This window comes from Nipponia nippon, unplaced genomic scaffold (genome assembly GCF_047370975.1).
Source record: "Nipponia nippon isolate SJK-2023a ecotype South Korea unplaced genomic scaffold, ASM4737097v1 scaffold_5, whole genome shotgun sequence".
In the NCBI taxonomy this organism is placed as follows: Eukaryota; Metazoa; Chordata; class Aves; order Pelecaniformes; family Threskiornithidae; genus Nipponia; species Nipponia nippon.
The window spans coordinates 32191655-32211022 of NW_028262369.1; the positions used below are offsets into that span (position 1 = coordinate 32191655).

The 19368-nt window shown below is 52.4% G+C and overlaps 1 protein-coding gene across 3 annotated transcripts in view; it reads left to right on the plus strand.

Moving 5' to 3' along the window:
- Nucleotides 1-19368, plus strand: part of ERI3 (ERI1 exoribonuclease family member 3) — a 135934-nt gene that overhangs the window by 72913 nt on the left and 43653 nt on the right. Inside the window, exon 7 of one of the 3 annotated variants that reach the window (XM_087730321.1) lies at nucleotides 18302-18346. The exons of the other annotated variants lie outside the window; for them this stretch is intronic. Coding sequence (XP_087586447.1) covers nucleotides 18302-18331 — 30 coding nt within the window. The 3' untranslated portion in view covers nucleotides 18332-18346. Of the gene's footprint in view, nucleotides 1-18301; nucleotides 18347-19368 lie in introns of those variants that run through there. 3 annotated transcript variants of the gene reach the window in all.

The window sequence follows — 19368 nt, forward strand, 5'->3', positions numbered from 1 at the left end:
GCCTCCCTAGCTTTCTTGCTATGTGCATGTTGGTCCAGGCACTGTGACTTTGGCAGGAACATTATCTGTTAAGCACAGTGCTCACATTTTAATTTCTGTTAGCTGGGCAGGGAGCGAGGGTGGTCTGGCAGCAGCTGGACCTCAGTGAGTCCCAGAGAGGTGGGCATTCAACCCAGCTGGGACCTGATGGTGCCTCTCCGGAGATCAGGCAGCTGGAGGGAAGGAAAGCCAGGGCAGGAGAGTGCTGCATCCAGGGAGCAGTGGGGAAGAGAAGTTTCATGGTTCTGTATGTTTCTCCTTGGAGCAGCTCCATGAAAGGCAAGAAGATGGTTCAACGGGAGATCTTAAAACACACAGAGGAGCTGGCTGGTGCCAGCAGTGGCACACGGGTGCTGCGTAGGGTTTATGTATGGGTAGGTCATGGGCGGCTGAAGCAGCCTGGTCTCAGCAAGAGCTGTTCAAGGCATCTTGTGCAAGTACAGCCAGCAAGGTCTGACCTGTAATCCATCCTGTCACTTAAAGAACTTGCACTACACAGAAGTGATGCTTTATGTGAGCCAGGGGCATCGCTGCTGTTCCTCTTAGCTGAGTTTGAAGAGCTCTTGCTGTCCCCAGCTTTAGGGGTAGGCTTTGTTGTGCTGGATGGCCCAGGTGCCTGGAGCTTGCTCAGCAAAGAAAAGATTTCAGAGGGTACATGGAGCAGAGGAGAGTCATTCTGGAGATGAGTTTCCATGGTGGGGGGATAGCTAGTGAAGGGAATAAGTACGTGCTATAAACATGTTCAGAGGATCTCTGCGTGAAGAACCCAGCACAGCCTTTTTGAGTAAATAGAAAGAGAGCCCGGGTTCAGTTCATATGTCTGTTTTCTTTTCTTTTCTTCTTCTGGTCAACTGTGGCTGTAGATAAGAGTTTTCTATTTGAAGTTCAGAAGGGAAGGGAAATCCATTGTTAGAAGAGGAGACTTTCTTTTTGCTTGATATCTATCTCTAGCGACACAGCAGAGAAGGAAAAGATTTGCTATGATAAAGGTAGCTTTAAAAAAAAAAAAAAAGGCACATTGAGTGTTGCTTTTCTCTGTACTTCAAAGCCTGGAGTAATATGGAATAGTGTAAAAGAAGAGAGGAAAAAAAACCAACCTAGCCCAGCCTCTGCACGGGGGCTGTGAATGCAGAGCCATAATAGAGCACCATCCTGGCCAGAAATCCAGCGCTCTGCCCCAGCCATTCGTCTGGGCTTGGCATAGTGTTATTCGGTGTGCACAGCACCTGCCAGGAGTCCACGGGGATGGGCTCAAAGGGGGATGCTCATTGTGGGGGGAGCAGAGGAAATGTTTTGCAGGTGTGCATCCTATGGAAGGAGTGAACCAAGGGAATTCACTCACTGGAAAAAAAACCAGGCAAGTCTGGAAGCAGTATGGGAAAAATGTGCCAATAAACATTTAATTATTAAAATAACTCGGAGATTGCATGGAGTGTTCAATACGGCGTGGCAGAGTGAAACAGCTGAACAGCGGAGCTCCAGTGAAGACTGTGGGTGGGAAATGGCTAAACGTCTCCATCCATGTGCCCCAGAGCCAGTGGGGTTGTCTTTCTGGGGTCCTGGGCTGTAGGATCAGCTTTCCCTGGGGCTCCGTTGTTTCTGAACAAACCAGAACACAGGAGTGCTGGGGAGGGGGTGCCTGTGGCTGCCACCCCCTTGCTTGGAGCAGGCACGGCTGAGCTCCATGAGCATACAAGGGGGGCTCCAGCCTCAATGATCACCAGCGGGACTTGGGTGTCCCAAATGTGGGTCCAGGCTCTGCAGCATGGGCAGGGATGGGAGGTCCCTGCCAGGGGACGAGGCAGGGGGCAGAGAGGTGCAGCCTGGGGAGCCGGGGCTTGTGACACCCCTGTTGCAGTACAGCTGTGTCCATGCAGGCTTCCCCATGCAGGCTTCCCCTTTCCTCTTGCCCCGTGGGTGCCCACCAGCCAGACTGATGGTGTGGGGCCCCACATCTGCTATGCTGCTGTCATGGTTTTGATCTTCATCCCCATCCCAAGCTTGATGCGTGGTCCTGGCTTCTGGGACACCCCTTGCTGTGCCAGCCTGAGGGTGCTGCTGCTCTGGCAGCGTGTCTTGGGCTCGCTGAGCTGCTGGGACACCCCTGGAGTAGACACCGGCCGAGACCCCCTGTTCCCCTCCGAGCAGCTGGTGCAAGTAGAGGAGAGAGCAAGTGTGTGCTGGAGGCTTTGCCTCTGCAGCAGTCTGGGGAGGAGCAGGACGAGAAACCAACAAACTCATTTTCAACGCTGACCTGAGCGGAGGCTGGAAGTGAAAAGATTTCCAGCAAACCTGGGCTGGTCAGGGTTGCTAACGAGCCTTTCCTTTGAGCAACGTTTTACATTCTTTAAAGATCGCAGGGAGCTCTTGGGGAGAATCTGCTAAAGTAAATGGCAGAGTCAAGTGTGCCGGCTCCTTTCTTTCCCTTTTCTTTTCCCTTTTTTTTTCCTTTCCCCTTTCTTGGTTCTCTTTATTATGTGGAGTTGCTCTGGCTCTTTCTCTCACTTCTGTTTCTCCTTTTGTTCTCTCTTTGTCTATTTATCACACTGTGAAGGTTGAAAGAGATGTTATTAATCTGGGAGAATGAAGGCAGGATTAGTGGTATGAATCGGATTTTGAGAGCTGTAATGATAGAAAGACTCGCTCTGCTGGCGGGCTGCGTGAGTTTGATAAATGGGGAGCACTCCAAACTGACTCGCGCCTTCCTCCGCACTGCTCGCTTTGCCCGCTGGGGCGTGCCATGCTCTCAGATCTGCCAGCCATCCCACACCGCTCCTACCTGAACCAGAGCAAAAAGCCAAGGGTAAATCAGAGACAAATATCTCCCATTGCACTTAAAGAGATCATTTCTTTCAACATCTTTTTCAAACAGAGTCCTGTCAAGTTCTTGGACAGCCTTGTGTGGAGGTGGGATCCTTCCTTGGAGTATGGCTCGGAGCCACGGCCATGCATTATTGTCTCCTGCCGTGGCTTTGCAGAGAGCAGCGGGGAGTTAGCGTGGCTGCAGCAGAGCTCCCCTCCTGCAAGGCACAAAGAGGCAGGATCATCTCTGTAGGGCTGCACCCTGCTGCGTTTGCCTCCTGAGGATTGCACCGGGCTTCAAAGCCCTGTGGGGCTGGGAGAAGGCAGGGGGTGTTTCATCAAAAGTCACTCTGGGGTCTTTGCCCTGAAATCTCCTGAATGAGGCGGTCCTGCCCTTGCATAACATGAGTCACATCCCCTGTTATCAAGCTGGGGGGGGGGGCAAAGCGGGCTCTGGGGACAGCCAGGCAGAGCAACAGCCCCCAGCTATGGGGCAAAGGAGGACTGTCTGGACCAGCATCTTTAGTGAGTAGGGTCCTTTCCTGGGATCACACCACTGCACGCTCACCCACTTGAACCCTTCCTCATCCCCACCCTTGGCTGTGTGGTGGTCCATGTTGCACCCTACAGAGCCAGAAAAGCCAGGGGCAGACTCGTAGGTGTAGGGTATGTTGCACTTTGAAGCTGGTTCATAAGCACAGAGCTCACTGCCCTGTTGCGGTTGTGCCACCAGGCATTCATACATGGGGACTGTGCCCTTGTCCTGGGGCGCTCATGGTGGTCCTTACCCCAGCCTGTGCTATGGCGTCTGCTGTGGACATTTTGGGCTCGCTGCTTGCTGTCATGGCTAGGTTTGGGTCTTGTGGTCCAGCCTGGGAGTGTGCATTTGCTGAGGTGAGATGTGGTTGCATGAAGGCCATGTGCAATGTGTTGGGAGGGTTTGGGGCTTCAGTGCCCCTCGCTCCAGGGGCTGTGGGCATGGACTTGACCCTATAGCCCATCCAGGGGAGCACCGAGTGTCTGGTGGTGGGTGCAGGACCACCCGCTAGAGCAAGGTTTGCATCTTGCCTGTGTTGAGCAGCAGATTATTGCTCAGTACAGGAGGGGGAACAGCGGTGTGCGGGAGGGACCCTGCTTCGAAGAGAGAGTCAGACCACGGGCAGCCCAGAGTTGTCAATGTCCCTTTAACTACAAGATAATGGACGCCCCCACGCTCGGGCTGAGCTCTCCTCCTGCCTTTGCAGGAACGGTAATGATTGTCAAGGTAGAGCTAATGAGACGTGCACATCTTTAAAGGATCGTGGCTTCTGAGACAAAATTAAAAGAAAAAAAAAAAAAAGGAAGGGATGGGGGAAGGAGAGAAAGTCCAACTGCACTGCCTTGGCCAGTGAGGCATCCGTCTATCCATCCTGCCTGTCCCTCGGCAGGATCACCCCTAAATGACTAGCAGGGTCTCTTTGCTTGCTGCTGCAACTCCCGTTTCGCTCTGGGAGCCTCTTGTCTCCCTGAGGCCCCCCCACAGCACCTCCGCAGGCTCTGGTCCCCAGGGCAAGGGAGCAGGGCACCGCTGGCCATGCAAGAGCGTGGCGGGCAGCACCTTTGCTGGGCAGGCAGCAGGAGGGCAGGCAGCCCAGCCGCTGTATGGCATGGCTGTGGGGACGGTGGACCCAGAAAGTGGAATAGGAGGAAGGCGTGCAAGGAGATGAAGGACACAGGAATGTCCTGTCCTGGATCGGCTGGAGATGTGGGGATGGTGGTGCTGTCAATCCTGGCTGGCTCATCCCTCTCTCCATCCCTTACTCCCAGGTCTGGGATGCTGCACTTGGCACTTCCAAGCATACATAAAGGTATTGTCTGGATGCCAGGGAGTTAATGATCCCCCCAAATGCCTGTCACACAGCGGGAAGGAAGAGCTGGCTCCCCTTTGGTGTTGGGAAATGCTCCATGGGCACTCCTGGTGCAGGAGAGGCTGTGTGGATCAGGCTGAGCCAGGATCTGGCCCTTTGGGAAGAGCTGGTGGGGGAGCTGGGACATTGTGTGCAGTGCATGGCGTGACTGCCTGCATACACGTTTCCTCCCGTTCTCACTATTTCAACTTCACAGGTTGAATTGGTTCAGAGCAGCCAAACTAAATGAGGAGAGAAATGATCAGTCAAATATTTCTTAAATCCTGTCTTTAAGAGCTAAGTGCTTGGCTGGAACTTTAAGGCAGGTAATGAGGCTCTCTTCAGATCAGCTTGTGATGTGGAAACTGCGAGATTGACCAGGCTGGAACTGGAAGAAAGCTCTGTCACAGCCAGGGACGGTGCGGCACAGGACTCCCCATGCCCCAGCACTCTGCACCAGCCTGCTGCCGCCCACGGCTCCCTGCTGCCTGTGCCCGTCTTCCCCCTCGTCCTGCAAGGAGTAAAATACAGCTGGGAGCTGGGGGGAGCAGCCTGCTTGCACAAAACTGGGTGGCTGCCGTCTGCATAGGGGAATGTGTATGTCAGTCAGTGCTTTGGAGTCCAGCCCCAGTTTGCTCCAGGCATGCGGGTGAGAGCTTGGGGTGGAGGTGGCGACCCAGGGGACCCCTGTCCTTCCAAAGGATTCTCAACGGTTTTCAGTTTTAAGCTGACAGATTTGTTTTGCTGCAAAAATCAGAGTGACTTCAAGCCTTGCAGTGGCTCCGTGAGGTGGAGTGCTCTCTGAGCTTTGTCTCTAGCTGGTGCAATGGGAGAAAGAAAATAATGACATTCTTCCAGCAGCCTGGTAAGGACGTGTTGGTAGGATTGGTCCTTCCTTTTCAAGACACCATCCCTCCCTCTGCAGTGGGGCACCAGCAGTGCTTGTCTGCAGCAGGGCGGCACCTTTGCAAGGCACTTTCTGGAGCAGGGGGGTTGGTTTGCTGGAAAAGTGGCAGTGCAGGAGCAGCAGAGGAGAAGGGAGCAATGCTGGGCAAGGTGGGACGTGTCAAGTGTCTCCTCCCAGCTCCAAAATACTCACTTCTCCTTTAATCCGGGATGGGGGAAGAATCTGGTCTTACCTGGCTGTTCTGCACAGTGCTGCTCGTGCAAAGCTTCTGTGCCCTTGCTACTTGTCATTGCATGCCCACCTGGGCCTCACCATCCTGCTCTGCTCTGGGCCTCTCCCAGGCAGGAGCTGGGGACCCTCTGAGCTTTCTGCTTTATATCCAGGTTTTTTAGGCCTTCTGTTGTTAATTATTGAGATGTAATAATGTGATTAGTGCACTATTAAAAAAATCGCTGATATGATTACCATGGATTTAATATCACATGATATATCATTACATTGTTACATGGTGACAGATGTAATTGAAATACACTTATTGGAGCCTGGGGTCATGTTTCATTCAATCACAGCAGCACCTCCGGGGGGCAGAACAGAAATGGCTAAAAAAAAAAAAAAAAAAAGGCATCAGGATTGGAAATTGTAATGAAAACAAAGAAACTTGCAGCCTGTTCAAGTCTGGGAAAGCTGCTTTGGCTTTTTCTCCATAGGAATTTAGAAAGGTATAAGTCAGGAGCACTGTCTTGTGGATCAGCTGGAGGAGATAGGTCAGCCAAGTTGAAATTGTCTGCTCAGGGGATGAGCAGGAGGACTTGTGGTATGGACCTGTACCCAGAAGGCTTCCAGCCATCTTGCATCACCTGAACCTGGGCACTGTGGACACTATACCACTGACCTTCCAGCCCCTCTTGGCTCCTTTTTAAAAGGCAGGTGGACCCGAACATGGTACCCATTGTGCTGTAAGAAAGCCAGCCAGCAGCTCCCCACCTTCTGCCTAATTATGCCATTTTTGGAGTCAGGGATTGCTCAGCTGCCTGTGTTTGGCTCCGGCCGTGCTGCACAGGGCAGGGAGGCAGCAGTGAGCTTGCCTGCAGGACTGCAACCTCAGTCGTGTTTCTTTCCATGTCAGTGAGAAGAGGTGACATCTGTCTCTGCTGCGTTATCCTCAGGAGGATCTGCACATGGGCTCTGGGCAGCTGGGGCGAGGAGAGGAGCAGCTATCATGTACCCTCTGCAGAGGCAGCCAGCTGAACTGGAGCCTGGGCAGGGAAGGGACTCTGCTCTCTCTGTGTGTGGGACTGGAGCAAGGCTTGGGCTAGAGAAATGTGCCTGCAGGAGAAGCACGAAGACCCTACCTGCTGCTGGCACAAACCTGCTACTCGTCCTTCTCAACATGGTGGTGAACAAGAAGGTTGTGGTGAACATGGAGGTCTCCTTTTCCTCCATCTACTCCAGGGGACTACCAGCTTCCAGGGAAACAACTCTCACCCATCCTCCCAGTCTCCCCCAAGGCAAGTGATAGTTTGGGGTGTTGCCCTGGGCAGGATGGAGCTGTGGCAAAATCTCAGAGATACAGCATCACATGCCTAATGTGCATTAATTGCTCTGATCGTCACCAAGTGCTAAGTCTCCTTCTCCTGTAAAGGGAGCCAGTGAGGGGATGTGGCCTCCCAGAGCTGTGATTAGGACTAGAGTACGCCTGTCCCCAGCCCTACTGCAGGTCCCCAGGGTTATTTTATCCCTGTGAGATGGCGTGTAGGTGACTTTGAAACTGAAGGTGCTGTGCTTAGTCTCAACCTCATCCAAAACAAAGGAAGGAGGACGAATTTGTGGATGGAGTGAAGGCAACTTTTCCAACCAAGAGGGGAATGGCAGTGTGGTGAGCTTGAGACATCTGGATGTTTGCATAATGATGCACCAGCATCTGGCCCTGCGTTGATAGCTCGGCATTCACACACTCGGAGCAGCATCACCCCCTGCTCCAGGGCATCTGTCCCAGGAGCTGGGTTACAAACCTTGCTGATGCTTGAGGGGTCATTTCTGTTTCAGGCTTTCGATTGTGTCCTCCCTCCTAAGAGTGCTCCCACCCCCTGTTTGTGGAGCCAGCATGCCCCCCTGGAAATTTTCAGCATTCCCATTATAAGCCCTTGTTTTGCTGGGAGCTGTGGAAATTCATTTCCAGCTGGTGTGGGAGTGCTCTGGCTGGGAAGGCTCTGGCAAGCATCTTTCTTTCGAGGTTAAAAACATAATTTCAGTCTGACCTCTGAGTTTCAGAGCTTTTGTTGGTTTTCTCCACCCCCAGATGCTTTTTGTGTGTGATTTTAAAATAGCCTTCTTCTCTTGGTTGAAGCTAGCTGATGCGTCCGCTTCTCATTCGAGGATTGTTGTGTTTTATTAATGCTGTTATTATTCCATTACTGTCATTGTGCTCTTTTATAGCAAATAGCTTAATTTAGTTGAGATACACAGATGCTGAGAGTTTAAGTGAAATCTTCAGCACTTGGTATGCTGGGCACTGAGCAGATATTCCCTAAGCACTTTGGTATAAACCTTTCACTTAGAAACAAATCGGCTGCTGGGGGAGTGCTGGGTGGCAGGAGTTTGGGAGAGGGGAGAAGGGGTGGGGGAGTACCTGTTTAGCACCCCAGGGAGGACCGCATAGTCAAACGTGACTATAGGTGCTCAGGAATAAAGCTCCCACTGAGGGTTTCACCCCAAGATGGGCTGTGATGGGGCCTTCTTCCCTACAGATGCTGAGGGACAGGGGGAATTACACCACCAGCATTGCTGGGTTGCTTTGGGTTGGGTTTTTTTAGGGGTAGGAGGGCAGAGTGTGCTGCATTTTCTGCAGCTGAAGCTGCATGGCTCCTGGGGAGGTGGGGACTGGTCATGGTGTCACCCCAGAGCAGATACAGTGCCATTGAAACCAAATTAATCTGGTTGAAGAACAACATGTCTGCTGGAAAGTTGGACTGTGCTGTAAGTAGTTCTTGGAGTAGAGGAGAGGGGTTGAGAAATAACGTTGGTGACAAGATGACTTAGGGGCCAAGGGTCCTGTTGTTAGAAATGGCTTGGGTGCTTAAGCCTCCCGGGAAGTTGGTGCAATCGAGGCTCCAAAGTACCTTAGCTACTTTTGAAATTTTACCTCTTATTGTTGACAGATGTTCATCTGAAATGGATGCTTCTTGCTTGGTGCCCCTGGGCATTCATTAACACCAGCGATAACAATTCCAGATTGTCTCCTACACCTCTTTCCCTGCCTCCATCCCTTAAAAATTACAAAGGTAAAGCAAAACCCTGTTAGTGCCACATTATTTGTGCACTTAACTCTTACTGGCTTGGCAAAACCTGCTGGTCTGGGTGCTATCAGTGCCAAAATTACTTCATGTGGGGCAAGGAAAGCCAAAAAGGGAGTAAAGTAAAATGGAGCAAGGAGGTGCTGTGCAGGTTGAGATGGTGCTGATGGCAGTGTCAGCTCAAGTGAAGGTGTCCTCTCCACCTGGCCATGGTGAGGAGGGAGCCATGTCCCTGCCGGACAGTCTTTCAAGGAGCAGCCCTGTGCCTTCCCCCTCTCCCACCCGCAGCTCTAGGACACCCTACTCTTCCTGGGGAGGACTCCCCCTCTCTCGAACCCTTCAGGGGCAGCCTCTTTGGGGTGCAGCTGGAAAAGACTTGCTTTCCCCCCTTTTCCCGTGGCCGAGCGAGAGGAGCAGCTCCCTGTGGTGCGGGGACGGGTCGGGGAGGAGAAGCACGCCGGCCCACGCTGCCTGTCCCCGGTGTGCGCTCATAATAGCTTGGGGGTCTGTGGGAAGTTGTCGGAATCGTTTTATCTCCCTGCTTTGAGACAGCTTTGTGGCTTTATCTGGCTTTCGAGGTGACTGGGGTAGCTAACAACATGCACAGAGCATCCTCTGCAGAGGAGGCCTGGCGCCCGGTTTTGCTAGAGGTCTGGTTTACCACTTATGAGAAACGAGTTAACCTCCCTTTGATCTCAGTTCACGGCTAACCCTTTAACAAAGTCCGGGATGTGCGAGGAAATCAATACTCAAGGCATTGAATTTAACACCAGCCATCAACTCAAGCGTAACACACACACTGACTGACTCCGATTACAAGGAGCGGGCTGGTTTGAAGCTCGTTTGCCAGCTCTCTGGGGTGGTGCGGGGCGGCAGCGGGGAGGGCAGGCACGCTCGCACGGCTTGCTGTTACTTGGGGGGGGAGTGAGAGGGACCTGGCGCACTCTGCCATGTCCTCCCGATCGGCTCTGCCTCCTGGTGCCCCTTGTCTCTCTCCTTACGCCTCTGATTTGCAACCCCGGCAGCTGTTCCCCGACACAGGAGCAGGGGAGCTTGGATGCTGTGCGCAGTCGCTGAACGCCTGTTTGTGTACACACATAATTGCTCTTTGCTGGTGAGGAGCTGTGGCAGGACTTGAGGCTGGGCAGGTTCTGCTGAGCCGGACAAAAAAGGTACTGCAAGTTAAAAATCTGAAAAATAAAATGCTGCAGGCGGGAAAGGTTGAGTGTCTGGTCAAGGAGGCAGCCGTGTCATTTCTCCAGCTCCAGTCCTCCCCGTGGAGATCTAATTAGATCAGTGGAGAGCTAATTGGGACATCTTGTTCCATACCAGCCACTTGCTCTTTGCTGGCACGTTGGCAGGAGGCGGCGGGTGGGCTGCCTGGCATGGCTCTGTGGCTGGGAAAGCCAGGTGATCCACAGCCAAGCACTTTCTAGACAGCCCTTGAACCTCCTCGTCACATCTCAGCCCTCCAGCCCTCTGCTGCAGACCAGCTCCCCCCTGGGGGGGACTTTTCTTCTCACTTGCTCTTCTTGTTTCCATCAGCTGTAGCCAGAGCTGAGACAGCACGTGTAGTTAGGGACAGGTTCATGGAGCAGCTGAAGGATGCTGAGAGGAGTGGGGTGAGCGTTACATGACCCCACAGCTCTGTCCTTGTGCTGTGACTGCATGGGGGCTATCCCTCTGCTACTCACGCTCCATAATAACTCTGTTGGGCGTGTGCTTCTGGGACCTGCTCCTCAGGTCTCAGATCATCAGCAGGCAGCAACTAGGCAAATCCTAATAGCGTTTCCCAGGTACACTGGCAGGGAAGGGTCAGCCGAGATGCTGAATCCAGCCCTCGGCAGCGGCAAGGCAATGATGCCTCCTTCTACAGGGAGTAGGGCCCAAGGGCATCCATGTGGCTGGCTGTCACAGCCCTCCCCAGCGCCTGACTACAGGCAGAACTGCAGGCACAGCTAAAAGCCATAACCAGAGAGTGTCACATCTTGCCCAGTAAGGAGACCTTGGATGGCTGGCTGCAAGAGAGGGTGGTCGCTGCCTGTGTCCTTGCAGGAGCCCAGCCTGGTGGCACCACAGAGCTGTGGATGTGCTTTCGCTCCCCTGGGAGACATGAGTTGAGGCCATGGGCACCCGAAGCCCTTAATTTTCTATCATCCATGTCATGATCTCCCCTGTGACCTTCTCAGCACCATGACACAGTGGCGGTCCCCTCTTCCCAGTCCAGGTAGCCAGTCCTGCCCCCCACTCCTGCCTGGCCGTAGCTGCTGCAGTTCATCCCCCCATGCCTCCTTTAATAACCTCTTCTCAGGACCTTGCCACGTCCTCCTCTCCAGTCCCTTTATTCTCTGCTTTCCTGACCTGTCTCCAAATCGATTCTTTTGCAGCATGCTACCTGGTCCCTCGGACCGTCTCCTTCTGTTTGCTCTTCCATCGAAACTGGGGACCCTCAATTTTGCCACCTGCTGCCCCGGTAGGTTGTGCTGGCTGGGCCTGCCTGCGTTGCCTGCTTGCCTGGTGTTTGTATCCATCATAGGTCTTAGAGGTGCCTCTGCTTTAACCTCCTCAGTCTTAACCCTGACCTGAGTCAACAATCATGAGGAAGAGCTGCTGCTTAGATATCCAGTGTAAACTGTACCTTTGATTAGACAGGTTATCATCCCCAGGCACCGGCGCGGCAGCACCTTGTTAACTTTCCTCGGTGTTCCCTCACTGCAGCCATGAGAGCCTCCGACGCGGGCAAGGGACATGGCTGCTACCCTCGTAATCTTTATTGATCTTTTTTCTGATGCCTTGTGCATTGTATTCTCTTGCCTTTCTCTTGCTCTTCCAGCTGCCTCTTCTCTGAGCAGCTTTGCATCTTGTGGGAGTGCTGAGAAACTCTATTTCATTCGATTCTTGCAGAGCAGTAACACTCAGAGGCCCTGACAACTCTGTTGGGTGGGTGCTGTGCCAACTACAAAAGATTGGGTTTTGCTCCTGAGAGTCTGCTGTCTGGGAGGAGGAGGTACGAGGGAGCAGGGCACATGTTTCCGTGCCCCTCTGGTCTGTCCTATATGGGCCAGTTACTCTGCATCATGCCAGAGGTGAGTTTTGGAGAAGGTCTTGGATCTGTCCCAGGAAGGCATGGTGGACATGAGAGTGTGGAAGGAGTTGTAGGATGTGAACAGAGGGAGAGGTGTATGTGGTAGGATGTGCAGGCAAGTGAATAGAAGTGGTAAGAAGGTCCTACAGGATCAGTCTCTGATTTCTTTCCCATCCCTCAGGGCCTGGGTTTCAAGAACAGATTATGAAACTGAGATGTGAACCTGCTGGTCGCCCAGCATCCTTCCCTCACTGCCAGCCTGCAAGCACCTAACCTTGAACACGCCAGATAGCAAAAACCAGAGGGCTGAATTCCCTTGTCTCACACCTGCAATGTAAACAGACATGCAGACGTGCAGTCGTACAGCACCTCCCCTACGCTTTTCTCTTGGTAACCTGTCTGTGGGTTTCTGCCCTTGGCAGTCCCATCCTCCCCTTGCCCGGCGTGTTTGGGCACAGCAGACAAACCGTCACCAGATGTGTCCCTTCCAAAAATGTCCCAGAGCACCGTGTGCTGAGACATGCCGTGCGTGGTGCAAAGGAGCGGTGTGCCTGCTCTGGACAAATGGCTTTGTCTTGCACTGGAAAAACTGGAGTCAAAATGTCACGTCAGTGTTTCGCACAGGAATAGATTGCTCCTTTCCAGAGAGCGGCATTTGTGTCACTGGGTTTTACTTCGTGGTTCCCAAGCAGAACTGTTCCCACAAACGAGACAATATTTTGGCTTTTCCATCCTGGTTTAGGATGAAAGACAATGTCAGAGCATCGGTGTTTCAGCAGGGTGGACGTGGTTTCCCAGCCTATTAGAGTAAGAGCACGCTCCTTGCCAGGAGGTGAGGATGAGTCCCGGGGATGTGCTGCTTCTGCTTCCAGCACGTTTGATCCAGCCCGGCTCTTTCAAGGTGTGTGGAAATGAGCTACAATCTCATCATTCCTGCAGAGGCTTCTCGGAGGAGATAGCGGAAGGGTCACAGTGCCTCTGGAAATCTCCCTTCAGGTGATGTGCCGTCGCATTTCACGGCAGACAGACAGAATAACCTTTAGGGCATGGTAAGAGGCAGCGTTTTGAACTCTGAGCCGGGGAGCTCGGGAGCTCATTTCTCTGACACATCATCTGTGTCCCTGCCGCTTCCTGCATCCCCCTGAAATACCTTTGTCCTAATCCATCACTTCCTTAGCTGGAATTAAAAAAAAAAAAGCTGGGGACTTGGTCCCTTGCGTGCTGGCCGCGCAGAAACCAGCCTCCCCTGCGGGAACACACGCAGACCCTCTGCCATGGCCAATTTTGCCTTAATTTGAGCCATTCTCAGCCTGCATGGAGGTGGGGGGCTGCCCTGCCAAGCCAGCCCCCGGCAGCAGCATGGCTCCCCTGCCCTCTCTCGCCTTCCCCGCATCTCAGCCTCCCTGGAGAGGTGCCGTACTTGGGTCCTGAGCTGGTTTTTTTTCCCCCAGATTTATCTGATGCGGTCGTGGGGAGATGTGCAGGCTGGAGCCGGGCGAGCTGGGGCTCGTGCAGGCTGGCACGGGCTGCCCTTATAAATCGGAGGCTCCCACGGCAGCTCTGCGCTGTGTGTTACCGGCTGTGCAGCACTGAGAGGAAAGCGCCGGCTCTCCCTCCTCCCCTCTCCGGAGTAAATAATGGTACTTTTTATTTAGCTATTATTTCCCAGTGGCAGATATCTCCTCGGCTGTCTGTTTAACTATCTTTATCTCACCCTCCTTCTCTCTTTGATATAGTTATAGATAAACAGATAGCTACCTTAGTAAATAACATGTTTTTAAGAGACCAGTGGTATGGTTAACATAGTGCAGCAGCTGTTGATTTGTCTTTCACTGTTGTTTTTTTTTTTCTTAAGGAAATGCTTTAAATAAGGGATACTTCATCTATTAAAAAAAAATACACTTGTAGCAGCTGCTAAGCCCATCCATAAGCCTGCTTTACGTTGTATTTGTGATGGGACTGACAGTGCATGGAGGAGCCTGATTATACACAATTCCATTTTAGCAAGCCCTGCGATGTAATTTCACAGGGCGATCAGTGTTTGAATGTAATAGCAGCCTGTGCTAAGGTGTCAGAATATTAAAGGCGCTAATGGAAAAGCTCCCTGGTACACAAGGGGGACAGCATTACAGGAGACGTCGCAGATGGCTGGGCACTAAACTAATGGGGCAGGATCCAAGAAGGGAAAAAAAACCTAGAGAAGGGAGAGCTCACGGGAGCACGGGCACCTGCTTCCCTCTCACACGGAAATTAAACAGCGAGCTAGCGGGAGGCGAGTGTGTGTGCGTGTGTGTGTAAAAATAGAAATCGAGGGGGGAAAATACCCTTTTGGAAGGGCTTGAAGGTTTTGACAGCGAGCCTGGCGCTGGCTTTGCTTGGGAAAGGCATTGAGTTAGATTAAAGAGGTGCGTGTTTGGGGGACTGTGGGGCACGTCTGAGCATCACAGCTGTCATTCGTGGCCCCGGAAAGAGAAGAAGGGTGTGATTGCTGGGTACTGTTACCCATCCTCGTGTAATATGGCCAAACCACAGCTCTCTTTGGTGGTTGTTAATCTCCATCTAAATCCAAGGAGGGCGAGGTGTGTCCACCTCACTGATGCCCCAGCAGCTCAGTTCTGCAGCATGGTGCATCGCTGGGGCCCCGTCATGCTGTTTTCTGTCCTCATGTATCCAGGGGCTGATGGTGGGTCTGATTTCGGGGCAGTGCCAACATTTGCCTGTTTTCCAGTGCCATTGGAGGCATCTTCCCCCTGAACGCCCAGTTTCCCCAGGAGCAGCCAGAATCAGACTGGTCTGTTCTTGTCTGTGTGGAGAGGCAACGGTGGCTGCAGTGAATCATCCATGAAGTGTGTTTGTGGGTTTTCCTTGGTGTCATACCCGGCTTCCCTGCTCTGCCTGCCACCGTGCTGTGGTGGGGAAAGGCTTAGCACTGCTTTCCTGCTTGAATTGGCCCCTCAGGCGCTGGAAGAGTCCCTGGGGGATGGCACCACAGGACATGAGCCCGTCCTTCCCAGGGCCGGAGGCGTAAATCAGCCGCATGTGAGTACTCCCTGGTAGCTGTTTGCCATGTTGCTGTGTGTCTCTGCCTTTCAGGTGCTAATCAGGAGCTGCTTGTGTACCTCAGCATTGGGAGCTGATTGCATACATCAGCATAACCCAGCTTGGGTCTTGGTTGCCCTGCGGTGCAGTCAGAAACACCGGGACACCACGAGAAGGCAGCTCTGTTCAAACAGACCTGACCTGCGGCTCAAGGGCAGGGCCACTTGTCCCGGACCAGGAAAGGCACTGGACATGCATCCTCCAGCCCCTTGTCTCCGCATCAGCCCCTGGGTTCCTGCTGTGATGCTCTGCTCAGCCGCCTGATCCCAAGCCCAGACCCCCTAGTCCTGCCAGCAGCCCCCATCCTTGACCTGCTTTCTTGGCGGTTTGTGGCTCTGCTTGTCCCCTCTCCTGGGCCAGTGCTGGCTTGTGCACGCCCCAGTTGTATTTCCTAGCCCTCCAGGGACCCAGACCTGTAGCGTTGTTTTGCTTGTGACCAAACCCAGGGCTTGGACCCAGGTCTCCACGGCATTAACCTAGTGTGTCGCCAGCCACAGAGCACACAGCAGTCGAGAACATTATATCCAGGATAATCCCTAGCCTGGGAGCAAGGCAGAGACTGTTCTTGTTCAAACACAGGGAAATGTGAAGCCTAAACCGCTTGGCACTTTGACACTCTGGAGTCAGGCACACCGGCACGTTTCTATTGCAGCCTAAGCCAGGGCACATGCTAATCCTGCACAGCAGCAGGGCCACCTCCCCGCTGCCCGGCAGGGTCACGGCGTCCAAATGCACCCCGGAGAAGGGCTGTTGGTGGCTGCAGGGTCCATCCTGCCTCTCCTGAAGTTAAGAGGGGTTTTGACAGTGAATTTGCACAGCTGTGACTGAGTAGGGGTATTGCCGGGACATAGGCAGGCTGAGGCCGCTCAAGTGTGTGTCTGGGTGGGAAGAAGGGCAGGCATGAGATCATTGCGTGCCTCAGTGTCCTTTTTGCAGTGCTCCTATGGACAGAGATCCGATAGCACGGGCTGCTTCTTTTAATAAGGAGAAAGCACGTATAGTTACGCCGCATCCTCTGCATCTTATCTGACACCTTGCTGCCTTCCCTTAAGCTTGACCTGTCCTCCTCCCATGGACGGGGGGCACCTCGCCTCTCTGAAGCACTTCCCAAAGGTGGGCAGAGCCAGGCAGCTCCTGTGTGCCCAGTGCTAACCTTTCCAAAAATAGACTGTTCATATTTTTATTTGTTTAATTTACTGCCTGACGTGAGGCATAAAGATGTGGTTGTTTTAACAACCATCTTTGCAAATGGATGGAGGTGGACACCAGCTGGGCTTGCCAAAGGTTGCTCGGCAAGGCCAGGTAGGGCTGGGAAGGTGACTTGTATGCTGAAGGCTACCTGCTCATCCAGGACATGTAAGAGAGTGGCTCTGTGGCACTGTTCTCCAAAAAACCTTCACATGCCATCGCCTGAAGAGGGCAGAGCACCAGGCAGGGTCCCAGCACCTTTTCAGCAACGTGGGAGGTTTGTGTCCAGATCCCATCCTCGCACTGCAGGGTGTTGGCAATGGCAGGAATTTCCAAGGGCAGCACTTGCTTCCACCTAAGTGGGGCCAGACCCACTCGTGGTGTTCCAATGTTTGGTTTGTCAGCCCCTCTCCTTCTCCCTGCAGCTCTTGTGGGGTTTGTGCTCCAGAGAGGGATGTTTCCTGGGAAAGAGCACCGCTCGCATCTTCTCCTGTGTCCTCCCATGTCCAAACCCCAGCTGAACCACCTCCTGCTTGGTGGCACTGCCGATTTATTTGGCAGAGGACAAACGCCCTCTACTCTCGTCACCCCCACCCCTTAATTATTAGCACAGATGTTTAATCCAAGGCTTTGGTGGGTGCCACGTTGGGCAGAAGTTGTTTTCATGCACCTGGTGCCACTCACGAGTGTTTGGGGAGCTCAGTGCACCGAGAAAAAGTAATTAAACGTGAACAGTGTTAATGCTGTACCTGGTCAGTCTGGAGGCCCCTCTTGCCTCTGCGCTTGTAAAAATTAAATGCCTCTTATTAGTGGCGCAGCAGAGATCTGTAATACGCGTGGACAGAAAGGCAGGGATGGATGGAGTTGGTGTCAGGGCAGCAATTGCTTATCATGCCTTATCTGGGAATATGAAACTGTATTGCATGACATCCAGAGGCAGGCTGAATAGATATGCCAATTCATCTCGAGCCCGGGCTTTGACAAGCTAGACTGCCCTTGTTGAAAGGCATCAGTCAAACAAGAGCTGCTGGCTGCTTTTCCCTTTCTTATACTTTCTCTCGCTCCCGCGCTCCCTCTCCCTCTCTCGCCCTCTCCCCTCCCTCTGCCTTTTTTTTTCTAAGCTTTTTCCACACAAAATTGAAAAGCTTTGGAAATAATAATAATAAAAGCCCCCCAAACTAATACCGTTTTAAGTACACTCCCCTCCCTCCCCAAATGGGATTGATAAGGAACCCCAGTGTATGAAGGCATGTTTAGATAACATTGAGAATATTATAGCGGGTGAGAGAAAGTAGGGGGAAAAGCTTCCTGCCGCGTCTAAGCCGGGAAAGGCGACGGCACCCTGGCTAATACGAGTGTTTAATATTTGATGTGTTGGGATAAAGCAGGATCACCTTCGAATTGAATTGAGTGTCAGAATGAGAATCTATTACTGAAATTCTTGTGTGATTTGACAGCAAAGCAGACGATGTTATTCTTCACTAGTTACCGCAATCTTCTCCCCTACATCACTTAAATATTTTTTTCTTTGCTTGAGTAAACACACATTATCTTTTTTTTTCCCACCCCCCTTTCCTTTTTTCTCTCCCTCTTTTATACTTATTTTTTTATTTTTTTTTCTTAAATCAAACCTGCCTTTCACAAGGCTGATGGAGTAGATTGTTATTTCTTTATTTGTCCTATTAAATGGAATTCCTGATCGTTTAATCCTGCTTTTGTAAGTGATTTAAAAATACTTGAAAAGCTGTGAATGCGGCAGCACTTCTGACTAAACTGCTTAAAAGGGACATGTTCCACCCGGGTTTAGCTCCTGCCTCCCGACAGCCAGCGAGGGCAGTGGGCTCCAGCGCTGCCGGGGCTGAGCCATCCCAGGCTCCGTGCCTCTGTCCTGCTGGACAAGCTTTCCTCCATCCCTTCCCTGCAGCAGAGGAGCTCTGCCGTTGTCAGCCGGTGCTTGGCAAGCTGCTTATTCATTACCTGCCTATTCTTTAATTGCATTCAGCCCCGATCCAGCAGCTTTGCTACTAAATGATTTGGCGTTGGGGTCAGGCCCTAATTGTCATTAGATTTGCCTTGTGTCGCGCCAGAAAGTCTGCATGGCAAGAAATCCCAGCAAGAAATGTCCACATCCCATCCTTGAAGTGGGCTTCAGGTGGCACGCAATTAAAATGGGATGTCGAGGGACCACCCTGGAGTCTCCGGTGTCCTGGGTGCCGTGTGGTGTTGGCCTCAAAGACGCCCCCAGCCCCAAAACCTTGCGGTTACTCGGTGGCACTGAAAACATTTTAAGCTGCGTTTAAAAGCCTACTTAGTTGCAGACATGACCTGTTTTTTTCTTCCCACCATACAAAGTAATATAAAACCTTGACATCTCATCATGGCAGCAGCGGAATGAGGGGTGTTAGAGGGAAATGCTTATTTTGGGCGGACACGGCACACAGCTGACATGACAAGAGGAGGAAGATGCTTTTGCTGTCGCGAAGCCATTTTCTCCATTGCGAAAGTGTCAGGGGGGTCAGCTCTGATCAGCTGGCTGCTGTGCCCGGCCTGATCCTGGGGGAGCACAGCTGGCGCCCGCTGCTCGCCCAAGCCGAGGGCAGCTGGGGAGGTCTCACGGCCGCTTTCTATCTGTTTAAAAACATGTTTTTCTCAGGAGTATTTTTGAAATTCTTAACAGAAACTTTCAGCAAAAAACACCACTTTTTTTTATTCCTTAATACCGACATGTCAGCATCTTCTCAAACCGCTGAGCCCCTTTGCTCCTGGGAGGATTTTTTTCCAAAAGGAAATATTTTCTCCCTGCCTGAAAGTGTCCATATTAATATTAAAATTACAATTAGCGGGTGAAACATTTAAAACCTCTTGATGGGACATGAAAAACGACAGGGTTGCCGGGCTGGGGAGGGCAGGATGGGGGCTCTGTGCTGGTCCTGGCAGTTCTTGCTGCCGTGGTTTGTGAACATGCTTGTGCCATTGCAGAGCTCCCCTCCTGCCCTTCAGCTAAAGCACCCAAGGTGGTGCAATGCTGGCAGCTTTAGTGGAGGGCAGAGGGGCTGGGAGCTGGCCGTG